The sequence below is a fragment of the Panthera leo genome, chromosome B3 (assembly GCF_018350215.1).
Source record: "Panthera leo isolate Ple1 chromosome B3, P.leo_Ple1_pat1.1, whole genome shotgun sequence".
NCBI lineage: Eukaryota > Metazoa > Chordata > Mammalia > Carnivora > Felidae > Panthera > Panthera leo.
This window is the reverse complement of record NC_056684.1, coordinates 4901306-4914483: the sequence shown is the minus strand read 5'-3', so window position 1 is coordinate 4914483 and position 13178 is coordinate 4901306. Positions and strand designations below refer to the sequence as shown.

The window sequence follows — 13178 nt, the reverse complement described above, 5'->3', positions numbered from 1 at the left end:
AAAAGGAAACGTCTTGGGGTGCCTGGGTGGCTTAGTCAGTTAAGTGTCTCTTGGTTTTGGCTCAGGTCATGATCTCACCATTGGTGGGATCGAGCCCCGAGTTCAAGCCCGCTCTTCCTCCCTCTCTCTCAAATAAATAAACATTTAATGGAAAAAAAAAAAAGAAAAGAAAAGAAAAAGTCTTCTCACACCCCCCACCCCAACTCCCTAGATGTATCTTCTTATTTGAGTTTCCTGTGAAACACAAGCTTAAATCTGAAGTGAAAAAACTAAGGCTACAAACCTTTAGGACTTTGAAAGTGCCCAGAAAATTCTCCAGAAAAGTTTACTAATGCCTCATCACCTTTATGTTAAATCTGCTTTTGCCCCAAGGGCCAGGATAAAGAATACATTTACCCAGTGCCCACTGCATTTCAGCCACTATGCCAGGCACTTAGCCCTCACAGCACCTCCAGAAGATGCGGAGTATCTCCATTCTGCAAAGCACAGATTTAGGCTCACTCCCTCAAGTTAAACAACTTGCTAAACCTGAATCAGAAATCACACCTGCCAAAACTGAAAATCCTCACTCTTTTCACTTCGCATATCCCACTTCGCATATCCCAACAGCCAAGTTTTTTAAAACATTTCAGGTTTGTTTGTTTATTTTTTTTAATGTTTATTTTTGACAGAGAGAGAGAGAGAGAGAGAGAGAGACAGAGTGTTAGTGGGGGAGGGGCAGAGAGAGAGGAGACACAGAATCCGAAGCAGACTGAGCTGTCAGCACAGAGCCCATCACGGGGCTTGAACTCACAAACCATGAGATCGTGACCTGAGCTGAAGTCTGGACGCTTAACAGACTGAGCCACCCAGGTGCCCCAAATGTTTCAGGTTTTTTAAATGTCTGTTTTAATTAATTATAAGTATTATGAGATTACTCATAATACTTATAATTACTCAGTATTATGAGTAGTATGACTTTTCTTAGTACCAACGATAGCTGACTGCCTAATACATACCAGATTACTCTCCATATTTCTTCATTGTAAATTTTGCTGAGTGTCTCAGCTACACCACAGGGTAAAAAGCAGTAAAACGCTTTTCTGACCACAGTAGGAACTAATCCTTCGTTTGTGCAAAAGGCACTCTTAGCTTGAACAACTTTAATAAAGGCACTTTTAAATGCAACCAACTTCTTACCTCTGAGTCTGTCCAAGGCAGGTGCACCAAGGTAAGTTTCAGAAAATGGAAGTGAGGTTTCCATCTGTATCATCATTTTCAGAGTTAAGACTAAATCCCACCCCATACTTCACCTTGCTAATTATGAATACATGAACGTACCCGGCTTGTAGTCCCAATGTGCCATTAAGTAGCTATATCTATGTGACCCTCTGACTCACACAGGGTGTCATGAGGCAATTTAGTTTTCTCATCTGTAAAAGGAAAACATAGGTCAACCTCCTAAAAAATGAAGGGATATTCCTCCATTTGAGAATTGTAGAGGCTGATGGGTAAGGTACTGTTCTTCTGAATCCCCTCACCTACCCATTTTTTTTTTTTTCTTGCCTAATCTTAAATATCCTTAACTTGCTTTCATGATCATGGTGTGCCAGCCTGGATATATCCAGATGTTACTGAATTCTGCTCCCATGTAGAGATCTAAAGAGCCCATCCTAGAAAATGTTCAATGCCAACAACAAAGTCATATGCACAAAAGAGAATCTGTTCTCAAGAACTGCTTTTTTTCCAAGACACTGTTTCAATTCCCCTAAATTACAGAAGGAAGAGTGCCTGTTTAGTGCCATGCTCTTGTTAACAATGCGAAGTCTCTGCCAGTCTCCAACCAGCCAGAGCCCTGCTTTCCCTTCTACACGGGGCTGGGGGTGTGCTGGGGGGGGCGGGGGGGGTATGCCCTGCCCCTTCAGGTAGCGTATGGACACAGCAAGAGAAAGGTGGCCCATGACAGGTCTTGAAAGGGCATTACAGCAAGCCTCTGAAAGAAGGGACCCTTAACCTTCAACCCCAGAGAGTGCTGGGATTAACTTTCTTCCTGTGACCTTTAAACTAACTGAATTTTCTCCTGTTTCCATTTATACATTCTCCTGACTGCAGACTACGCGTCCTGCCCGGCCTGATATGTTCTCTTCCTGGGTCTGTTCACGTGAACATTCTGATCCTTCTCTGTATCACTTTCTCCTCTCCAAGACCTGAGCGCCTAGTGTAGCTCACATGTTTACACTTCGCCTCTCTCAACTAAGTGAAAATGCTAGTCATCTCTACCATACAGCTATTCCACAGACCAAACAAATGTGAAGACAATCAGAACAGGCAAAAAGATCAAAATAAACCCACATTTTGGGGCACCTGGGTGGCTCAGTCGGTTAAGCGTCCGACTTCAGCTCGGGTCACGATCTCACAGTCCGTGGGTTCGAGCCCCGCGTGGGGCTCTGTGCTGACAGCTCAGAGCCTGGAGCCTGCTTCCGATTCTGTGTCTCCCTCTCTCTCTGCCCCTCCCCTGCTCATGCTCTGTCTCTCTCTGTCTCAAAAATAAATAAAAACATCAAAACTTTTTTAAAAAATAAAAATTAAAAAATAAACCCACATTTCAAGTCCTTGGTCTGCTCTGCAGCTCGTAACAAAAAGCCCTGAATCCTCAGATATTTCCTTAAAATAGTAACTTAATTTCCATATTAAAGCTACTCTCCAAAAAATAGGGGAAAGCAGAATCTATTTTCTTATTCCCAATCACTCTAGGTGCACACTTTCACGGAATCAGTCCTAAATCTTCCCACTCAACCTTTCAGGGAAACATGAACCCACAGCACACCCTCATTTCTCTACAAACACCCCTGCACTCACTGTCTCCACACACCGTCTTCACCCTCTCTACACAATCTCCTCTCTTCCCAGGGAAGAGCTCTGTTACAGGTACGGGAGAAAATGGAGTGCCCTGGGATACACAATGGAGCCACTGTACTCCAAGGTGGAGCTTCCAGGGGGAGGAGTAGCAGTACTAGAAATAGAACCGAAGGGGGAAACCTTTTCTCTCCTGGATCTCTCCGACCTTTCTTCCTGGACTTGGAAGGGGTGTGAATTCCAGACCCTGGGGCTCCTCCAACTCGGGAGGGGTGGAGGTGATGAAGGAAACAGGATGGGGGCCGATCCAAAAAGGCAAACTGGGCTTGCGCTAGAGGGGAAAGTGGGGCGCCAACAGCACACGGGGACAGCCCGGCTCACCAGGGTAGAAAACACAACGGGAGCTAAAGCCCCAGCTACGACGGGAGAGCATGTGATCTGTCCGTGGTTTACCTCAAACGCTTTTTAAGGGTGGCAGCAGCCGCTTCATACGGCCAGTAGGGATCCCAGTCTTCTATTCTCTGCAGGGCACCCCAGGCTTCTTCCTAGCCCCCCCTGGTAGTAAAATCTAAATACACGCTCCCAACTTGATTTTCTAATCAAAGCTTTCAACAACAACCACCACCGCATCCTGGGATTGCCTCCCTAAAATAAATCAGGCACGTTTCCACGATGCCAGGCCAAAAGGACAATACGCCACTATTATACCCTCCCTTATAACCCAAAGCATAAAAAATAACGAGTATCACCAATGCCTCACTTCCTCGGTCACTTCCTAAGTATGCAAAAGTAGCCAACTAAAAAACACTGCAGGTGATCATGGATGTTAAAGGAAATGGGCTACTTTTCTATTCTGGAAAAAACACCTCAGAGGGACACCTGAGTGGCTCAGTCCGACTCTGGATCTCAGGGTTGAGGGAAAACTCCCAACAGAAAAGAACGGCCCTAGAGCAGATGGAAATGAGCAGACAGAATACGCAAAGAAGGAAATGTGATAGAAAGCACCATTCTCGTCAGGCTATCATAACGCAGAGCTCTAAAACTATTTTAAATCTTGCTTCTCAACTAAGGGGGAGCCTATCAGAACCACCAGAACCATTTTTTTTTTTAATTTTTTTTTTTAACGTTTATTTATTTTTGAGACAGAGCATGAACAGGGGAGGGGCAGAGAGAGAGGGAGACACAGAATCAGAAGCAGGCTCCAGGCTCTGAGCCATCAGCCCAGAGCCCGACACGGGGCTCGAACTCACGGACCGTGAGATCGTGACCTGGCTGAAGTCGGACGCTTAACCGACTGAGCCACCCAGGCGCCCCCAGAACCATTTAAAATATATAGGTATAGGGGCGCCTGGTGGCTCGGTCGGTTGAGTGTCCGACTCTTGATTTTGGCTCAGGTCATGATCTCGCAGTTCATGGGTTCGAGCCCTGCATCAGGCTCTGTGCTATCAGTGCAGAGCCTGCTTGGGATTCTTTCTCTCCTTCTCTCTCTGCCCCCACCCCACGCTCACTGCTCGCTCTCTCTCTCAAAAAATAAATAAACTTAAATAAGATATACAGGTATCTGGACCTTCCAGACCTACAGAATCAGAGTCTCTATGGTAAGGCCGAGATATCTGTATTTTTAAGTTCCCCGGGTGACCTAATGCACACACTTGGTTGAGAACCACTGCACGACTGCCTTTCAAAAAACTAATCTTCAGTCAAGAAAACTACAAGTAGACCATGCAGACTCAGGCTTCAGCTTCCTCACTGACATGAAATGGTTAAAGTGGAAGAGGCGTTGAACTAGAGTAGCGGTGGCAAGGGAGTGGTAGCCAAGACGCTCTGTAAAAAGGGAATTTTACTGTGGAAACCCAAGTTTAAAACAAAAGCAGAACTGCCTCGGATGGAGGAAGGAAGGGAGTTGGGGTTCTTCCCTCTCATCCCCAGGTCACCGCAACAGAGACACAGGATGGCCTCTCATTCCAGCTACGGCTTTCAAATTCTTTGACTTTCCAAAACTAGATCTAGTCCACAGTTTAAGTAACAGGGACCTAATCTTTTTTTTCCATGGGGCCCTTACACACTTCATATGAGAAACATCCCCTTTTCTTTTTTTTTTAAGTTTATTTATTTTGAGAGAGAGAGAGCAAGCGAGCGAGCAGGGCAGGGGCAGAGAGGATCTCAAGGAGCCTCCACGCTCAGCTTAGAGCTGATGTGGGGCTCTATCTCGGGACCGAGATCATGACCTGAGCCAAAATCAAGAGTGGGTCCTTTAACCGACTGAGCCACCGGGCGCCCCTCCTCTTTTCTAATCACATATTCACTTCCTGCTGTCTAACCTTCTATTTAGAAAAACAAGTGTTATTATCATTCTCCCCACCTAAATCACCACTAACCGCCCCCCTGTACCCAGTCTAAGGGAAGAGGTTTAAGCTCAGCAAAGAAGCCTGGATTCAAGACATCAGAATGCTGTTAGAGAGTCCCAGGGACGGAAGAAGGAAAACAGAACCAGGGAGGGGCACAAAAGGGACCATGTCTTTCGAGAGGAAAAGGAAAAGAGCTGAAAGGCTAACACTTGTAACTTCAGGAACACATGGATGTTTGTTGTATTGTTCTCTGGACTTTCCTAAAAGTGTTTTAAGAGCCTCAGAATTAACAAAACAAAAATACTCTTGTTTGTTAACACTACTGAAACATCCTTGATTTTCATTGGACTTTGATCACAAATACCTTTCATTACCCCATGCTGGCCTTTTCCACCAAAGCTCACACGTAGGAAACAACATCTGTAATTATATCTATCTGCCCTGGGGCCTTGCAAAGGAATACCAGCACCAAAACAAAACTGAACCACTGATAGCAAATAGACACTCTAAGAGTAAGACCACCAGATGTCCCAGCATCTGAAAAGGGAAAACCGCCCTTATACGTTCACTTCCCAAAAAATGCAGAGGATGGTGACTCCGGTAAACTTGGAATACTGCCAAACCGGTGGACCTTTCCCCAGAGTCCTACCAAGAGGAAAATGAATCCAATTCATATATAAATCAAAACCAGTGAAACACCAGGCTAAGAACTTTAAACTTCAAAAAATGCTATTTCAAAAAAAACCAAAATGCTATTTCTGGGCCGCCTGGCTGGCTCAATCATGAAGCCTGTGATTCTTGATCTCAGGGTCCTGAGTTCAAGCCCCGTGTTGGGTATGGAGCCTACTTAAAAAGACACACGCAAAAGAAAAGTTTGGGGGAAAAAACCCCCACAAACTGCTATTCTCCCCTACAGCGCGTAGTGCCCCAAAACATGCACGATACGCATAAAACCAAACACAGATCTGGGAATTTTTCAGAATACATAAGCGCCCATCAGAGTTTCACGATAAGCTGCTATCGAGGCCACTTGTTCCCGCGAATAAATACCCTACCTATACTTATTCCTTCAAACTACCAGCCTCCGACAGTCACACCTAGGACATATTCAAAGAGATCTTTATCTGTGTTCACATCACAACAGCTCCCTTCTCTGCAGCCGGCCAATCCTTACCTCTTTGCTTCTTCCAAATGACAAAGGTACTCATAAGCCACATTCTGACGTCTCCTTTCGTCCATCTCCTCTGCAGTGAGTCTCTCATTATCCAGGACAGCTAAAACATGAAAGGAAGAATGTAAACACAAGAATCTGTAACCCTTCTGACAGATAAAAGAAAGCCACGGCATCAAATTCCTGTTAGTCACCTGGCAGGTCAGGGTAACCTGTGGACGTGTGGATGGCCAGATGCACTACGAGGACTTTCCTAAAACAGGAACTAGGGGGTTTCAACTACATTCGTCTTACCCTTTTGTTAAAAGTGTCATCATACAGACTTGTACGAAATTTTAGTACAAGTTTGTTGTCACTTGACAAATACTGAGTTGAGATTTTGGCCCAACTCTGTTCTGGTCTATCTACCAGACTCTCTCCCAATACAGAGCTGAGAGTGTTGTTTTCCCCTTGTTTATTAATAACCCAAGGCAGCAGTCATTGAGAACTAAGTGGCGGTAATTATGTGCAACGCCTTACATGCATTCTCTCACGGAAGTCCCACAACAATGCTCTGATTATCACTCCCATTTTACAGATGAGGAAACTGAGGCCGGGTGCTCTTAGCTCTACCGCTAATAAGCGGTTGCCGGGCCTGGATTCCAACCCAGGCAGTCTGTCTCAAATCTGCCAACTTCATGGGCACCCGGGGTATGGCATCGACTCCTGACTCCTTGGGATGGCATTCAAGGCCTTTTCCAATTTGGCCCCAACTACTTCTGGAAACTCTTCTCCCTCTCCCCACCACTGTGTGCCCTACCCCGCTCGGCCCCCACCACTCCGGGCCCTTGGTGCTCTTTCCCCCAGCCTTGTCTCTGACCCCACGCTGCCCAACGTCACGCAGCATCCGCCAGAGCTCCGTTCACGTGTCACTACCTGCGTTCTTACCGCCTTCCCCCCACCCCTCCGCCACATCCACCTTCCTGCTTTTGCCCGGCTGGCTCAGCATCTTTTATCTTTCTTACACCTCGCTATCATTAGCTCGTACACCTGTCCTTCTCTGATTGAGACGCTCTTGGCAGGCAGGGCCTGCTCTTACTAATTTCACAAACGTGACACAATCCCTCACACATAACTGTTGAGTGAAATTATCCTAAAAGCGGACCATCACTCTCACAAGAGAAAATAAAAACGAAATCTCAGGATTCCAAAGGACCCTCCTGCGGCCAGCGGTAGCTGGGCCGCCTACAAGCTCAGTGCCGTCCCCTGGACGGCTACAGAAAACGAGGTTCGGAAAAATGAGGAAGTCACAGGGGTTCTTTTTTTTCTTTTTTTCTTTCTTTTTTTTTTTTTTTTTTTTTTTTTCTCTCTCTCTCTCTCTGTTTTAATTTTTGAAAGCCTGACCAGGGAACGAAGCCCGAGCAAGGTGAAGTGGCCCGCCCCGGGCCGCACGTCTCCGCTGGCCGGGGCCCCCCGCAGGTCCCGACCCCGGGTCCACGTCGCAGGCGGCACCCGGGGCAGCGCCTCCCCGCGAAGCGCGAGCGGAGCCCAGCGCTCCGGGACACGCCCTGCCCCGGCCTCCTGCCACCTCACCCTAGGCCGTCTCCCCCAAATCTCGGCGGCGCTGCGAGGCGGGAGGCTCTGGGTGGGGCCCCTCGCGTCGCGGCGCCCGGGCTCAGGCGAAGAGGGCCGCCTGCGTCCCCGCCGCCGCCGCCTCCGAGCCCAGGTCGCGCGCCTCGCCGCCCCTCCCGCCCGCCGCCCGGCCCGGCCGGCTCTTCCGGGTCCGCGCGGCCCGCAGCCGCCCTGCCGCGCCCGCCCGCCCGAGCCCCCCGGGAAAAAGGCGCCTCGGAGGCAGCGAGCCCGGCCCCGAAGCCCCCGCGCCGCAGAGCCCCGCACTCACAGCCATAGTGCGGCCGGACCACGCCCAGTCCGTCAACATCGTCCGTGGCGGACATGGCGGCCGAGCCCGGGTCTCTGCTGAGGAAGCGGTGAGACCTTGAAGGCGCGGCCGACGGCAGCTGCGGCTCCTGCAGAGTGCGCGGGCTGCCTTGCTCCCTGAGGCCCCGCCCCGCCCCGTCGGCCCCGCCCCATCCGACCCCGCCCCTCCGGCCCCGCCCTGCCGCGCCTCGCCCTGCCGCGCCGAAGGCAGCTGGGGTGGGGGCGGAGCCCGAGCCGCTCAGCCCCGCCCAATCCCCGCCCCTGACGGTAACGCCCTCTGGAGGCGGAAGGAAGGGGGCGGAGCCCACCCGTCCCCGGCGCTCGCGGTCCTCCTCGCTCCGCGGGAAAGGCGGCCCCCGCCCTGGAGCCCTGCCCTGCCGGCCGCCGCCCCACCGCACCTCGGGGACAGAGAACGCCGCCTAACCGAAACAGCATATTGTTCCTAAACTAGAAGAGGAGGTTGCGCAGAAGAAAAAGATATTCCAGAAGAAACAAAAGCTTATGGACCGGGATTAAATTCAGCGTTAAATAAAAGCACATAAAAGTTTAAAAAAAAAAAAAAAAAAAAGGCTTGAAATAAAAACCATGGCCCCTCCTCTTTTCCCCTGCCGGTGGAGCTAAACTCCTTTGCACCAAAGCGCTCCAGGAAGGCGTCCTTTGCAGTGACCCAAAGTGTTCTTGAGGAACAGAAGCAGGACCCAAACTGCCATAAGGGAGGCACAGCCCTGCAGCCTGGCCTCAGTCTTCTCTCCAGATTCGCCCCTCGTCACCAGATTAGAACGGCTTAACACCACCCCCCCCCCCACACACACACCGCGTACTTGAGAAGTGGATGCTAAAACAGGAGACTGTCCAAGCCTCCTTCTCTTAGTTTCCCCTGCCTCTGTTCTTCCTAAGTTCCTCTTTTCTCAGGGGATTCTTTGCCCTTTTTTAGGATGCCTCTTCCCCTTGCAGCTTGTGGCCTGCCCTTAAAATATTGGTATTCATTGGAATTCTGTTCTTAGCCTCTTCTGTTTTTTTGCCCGCTCCTTCTGGGTTTTTTTTTTTTCCCCCATTTTACGCACTCTTTCTGGATATTTTTATTCTTACTCACCTTAAACTGCTGAAGAGCTTTAAATGTACATTTCCAGACCAGGCTCTGTAAAAGACCCGACTCAGTATTTTCAGCTGTGTAATGGACATGTCCCCCTGTGAATACTGCAGACACTTCAAATTCAACGTGTTGAACACCGACTCTGTTCCTACGATAGTCTTTGTTAATAGAAGTGCTCTGTTGGCCATCAGGACACCCCAGCCTCCCTGCCTCACTCCGCATATCCAGCCGGTGTTCTGAAGTGTCTTGCTTTTGTCTCTATCCCCATTGTGATTATACTGTTTAGATTGTCACCATCTCTGTTCTCTCTTCGGCCAACTCACTCCTCACTGTCACCAGCGTGTTCTTCCTAAAGTGCAAATGCCTTTGCATTCCTCCTTTTTACATTTTTCTCATTATTCCCTTCAGGATATGGTCCAAGTTCCTTAGCATGCCGAATAAGCCCCTTCATAACCTGACTCCAGGCTTTTTGGTCTAGCCTTTTTTCAACTATTTGCTCTTCCTTCAAAATATTAAAGCGAGGACCTTGAAAACCTAGAACAAAACACTTTCCATTAAAAAAACAAGCAAAGGGTGGTGCCTGGGTGGCTCAGTTGGTTGAGCGTTGGACTCTTGATTTTGGCTAGCATCATGATCTCATGGGTTCGGGAGATGAGCCCAGCATCAGGCTCTGCTCTGACAACGAGAAGCCTGCTTGGGATTCCCTCTCTCTCCCTCTCTCTCTCTCCTCCCCCCACCCCCACTCATGCTCTCTCTCTCTTTCAAAATAAACTTAAGAGAATAAATAAAAAATTAAAAAAACAGGCAAAGGTTTAATTATTACAAATTCAAAAGTTAGTTCTTTCTAAAATTGTCAAGTTCAGCTTACAAATTTTATTATTCTAAGCCTAGCATATTTTACCAATCACTTTTCAGAAACTTTGAATACTTTTTGGTCCCATTTACAAACTTAGTTAATTCAACATCTCCAATCATTTAAAATTATGTCTATAAACTTAATTTATTTGGTTTCCCATTTAATTTCTTCAGTTTTCTAACCTAGAAACTTTTCAAGGCTTAGCAATTCTTATAAATTAAATAAACTTACAAAAAATGAATCTAAATTTCTCTTAAAAAGCCCAGTTCCATGTGCAAACTTAGTAAGATATCAACTCACAATCTTAAGTCTAAAACTAATCCAGTAGACATATAAGACTGTCACTCGAATAAGCCAAATTTTCTTAAACATTGCAAGTGCATAAAATGTGAAATATGCACATATTTCTTCTTTAATGTTTACTTTTTTTGAGAGAGAGAGAGATAGAGCGTGAGATGGAGAGAGACAGAGAGAAAGGGAGACAGTATCTGAAGCAGGCTCCAGGCTCTGAGCTGTCAGCACAGAACCTGATGCAGGGCTTGAACTCACGAACTGTGAGATCATGATTTGAGCTGAAGTCAGACACTCAACCGACTAAGACACCCACGTGCCCCTGCACATATTTCTTCTTAACCCCAACATATTAGTCCCATAGTTTTTACCCCATTAAGCTTTTCTGTACTAATTTTAAAGCTTCTCTGAGTTGAAAGGTACAGAGCTGCTAAGAAAGTTTCCAACCTAGTTAATTAAGATTATTTTTAAATTTATTTTATTTTATTTTATTTTTGAGAGAGAGAGAGAAAGAGAGAGAGAGAGAATGAGCAGAGGAGGGGTAGAGAAAGATAATCCCAAGCAGACTCCACTGTGAGCACAGAGCCTGACATGGGGCTTGAACTCACAAACCTTAGATCATGACCTGAGCCAAAATCAAGTGTTGGACACTTAATCAGCTGAGTCACCCAGGCACCCCTATTTTTTTTTATTATAGAGAAAGAGTGCACCACCCAGGCCTGCAAGTAAGGGAGGGGCAGAGAGAGAGAGAGAGAGAGAGAGAGAGAGAGAGAGACAGAATCCCAAGCAGGCTCCCCACCCAGCTCAGAGCCCCTCGAGGGGCCGGATCCCACAACCGTAGGATCACGACCTGAGCCGAAATCAAGAGTTGGTTGCTCAACCGACTGAGCCACCCCAGGAGCCCCAAGATTACTTTTGATCAGAGATTTCCATTAGATATAACTCCTGGAGCTTCAGACTTTCAGGACCATTTTTCTCATTGTGTCACTTTGAGCTGTTTTCTATATTATGTCATAGATTTGAAAACTTGTTATCTATTCCTCTGACTACCCTTAGAAACCAGCAAGTCCTATCCAGTTTACCTTTTGATTTTATTTTCTATGTCTTGGCTTTTAAAACACTTACCTATGTTTTCATTTTAATTCTAAAGACCTTTGGAATGGATGGAATCCAAATACATAAATGTGTTTTATCTCTAATGATAAATGTTATGAACCTAATACGCTCAGGCATTTTTTTTTTAAGTAAGCTCTAGGTCCAGGTGGGGCTCGAATTCATGACCCCAAAAACCAAGAATTGCATGCTCTACCCACTGAGCCAACAAGACACCCCCTGTGAGTCCTTTCTTATTCCTAGAAACATGCAATTCTAACAGGTATTTAAATCAATCTCCCATTGAATTTCAGATATCTCACATAGCTTTATCTGATGTTCACAAATTAAGCCATTCTTCATAATTATACTAACTGAAAGCTACTGAGGCTTTACAAGACTAAGTGTTTTGTATTTATTTTCTTTTCTGAACTTCCTGATAATTCTACAAAGTAAGAACTCCTAGGGGTGCCAGCTGGCTCAGTCAGTAGAGTAGAACTTACTTTAAAAAAAAAAAAAAAGGAAGAAAGAAAGAAAAGGAAAGGAAAGAACTATTATTATCTCTAATTTACAGATGAGAAGTGGAGAACTAAGTAATTCAACTGAAGCCACGTAGTAAGAGGCAGAGCTGGAACTCAAACCCCAAGTCTAATGACAAAGCCCCCATGCCTGGTCAATAAACCTGAGATTCAGGGAAATGCACATGAAGACCATCCTTGGCCACTTAGTACTTCTCACCTATCAAAGTAGCAATATTTTGTTTGTTTTCATTGATACTGTTGGCAAAAAGTGACAAAGCAACCACTCTCCTACACAGCTGCTTGGGCTGTAAATTGATACAATCTTTCTGAAGTCCAAATTGGCATTAGGCAGCTACCCTTCAACCAAGGAATTCCTCTCTTGAAATTTATCAAAATGAAACTATTTTCTTTCTTTCCTGCTCTTTTTAAGTAAACTCTGCCCCAATATGGGGCTGGTACAACCCCAAGATCAAGAGTCACGTGCTCTACTGACTCAGCCAGCCAGGTGCCCCATAATGAAAATACTTTTAAGGTGCAAACATTAGCAATAAATACGCTTATGGAAATGTCTTAAATGCCCATCATTAGGCTTTGAAATCAGCAATGGCACCCCCACACAATGAAATGCTAGACACCCCTAACAGCGATAACTTGTGATTCTGGTCACGTTTCACTGGCTACCAGGAATATATATATATGGACCAGAACTGCAGCAAGAGAAAAACAGGACTCGTGGAAGGCTGAAGGCATGGCTCTGTTCCTCTGAGCATCTCTGCTTCTCTACAGGTCTGCTCTTACCTGCCCCCCTCCTCTTTTTGACAACCAGCCTCCTCCATTCTAGTTTTTTCTGCTCCTTCACAACTATGACTTCTATTTATTTGGCTTTCCATGGCCTTAATTCAAAGCCATGACATCCTTACGGCATCAGCTCCTTTGAGGATAGTCTCAGTTGCCCAGTTCCATAACCCAGTGGCATGATTGGCCCAGCTCATCTTTCCACCTCCCAGGTATGCCTCTGATCGCCCACAGGGAGGCTGCCCTTCAATCAGATGCC

The 13178-nt window shown here is 46.7% G+C and overlaps 1 protein-coding gene across 1 annotated transcript in view; it reads right to left on the bottom strand.

The window, feature by feature from the left end:
• IQGAP1 (IQ motif containing GTPase activating protein 1) overlaps nt 1–8380 on the bottom strand; it is a 101158-nt gene extending 92778 nt beyond the window's left edge. Inside the window, exons 1-2 of the mRNA XM_042940928.1 lie at nt 8234–8380; nt 6358–6457 (exon numbers count right to left, since the gene is read on the bottom strand). Coding sequence (XP_042796862.1) covers nt 6358–6457; nt 8234–8288 — 155 coding nt within the window. The 5' untranslated portion in view covers nt 8289–8380. The remainder of the gene's footprint in view (nt 1–6357; nt 6458–8233) is intronic.
• Nucleotides 8381–13178: the final 4798 nt, after the last annotated feature.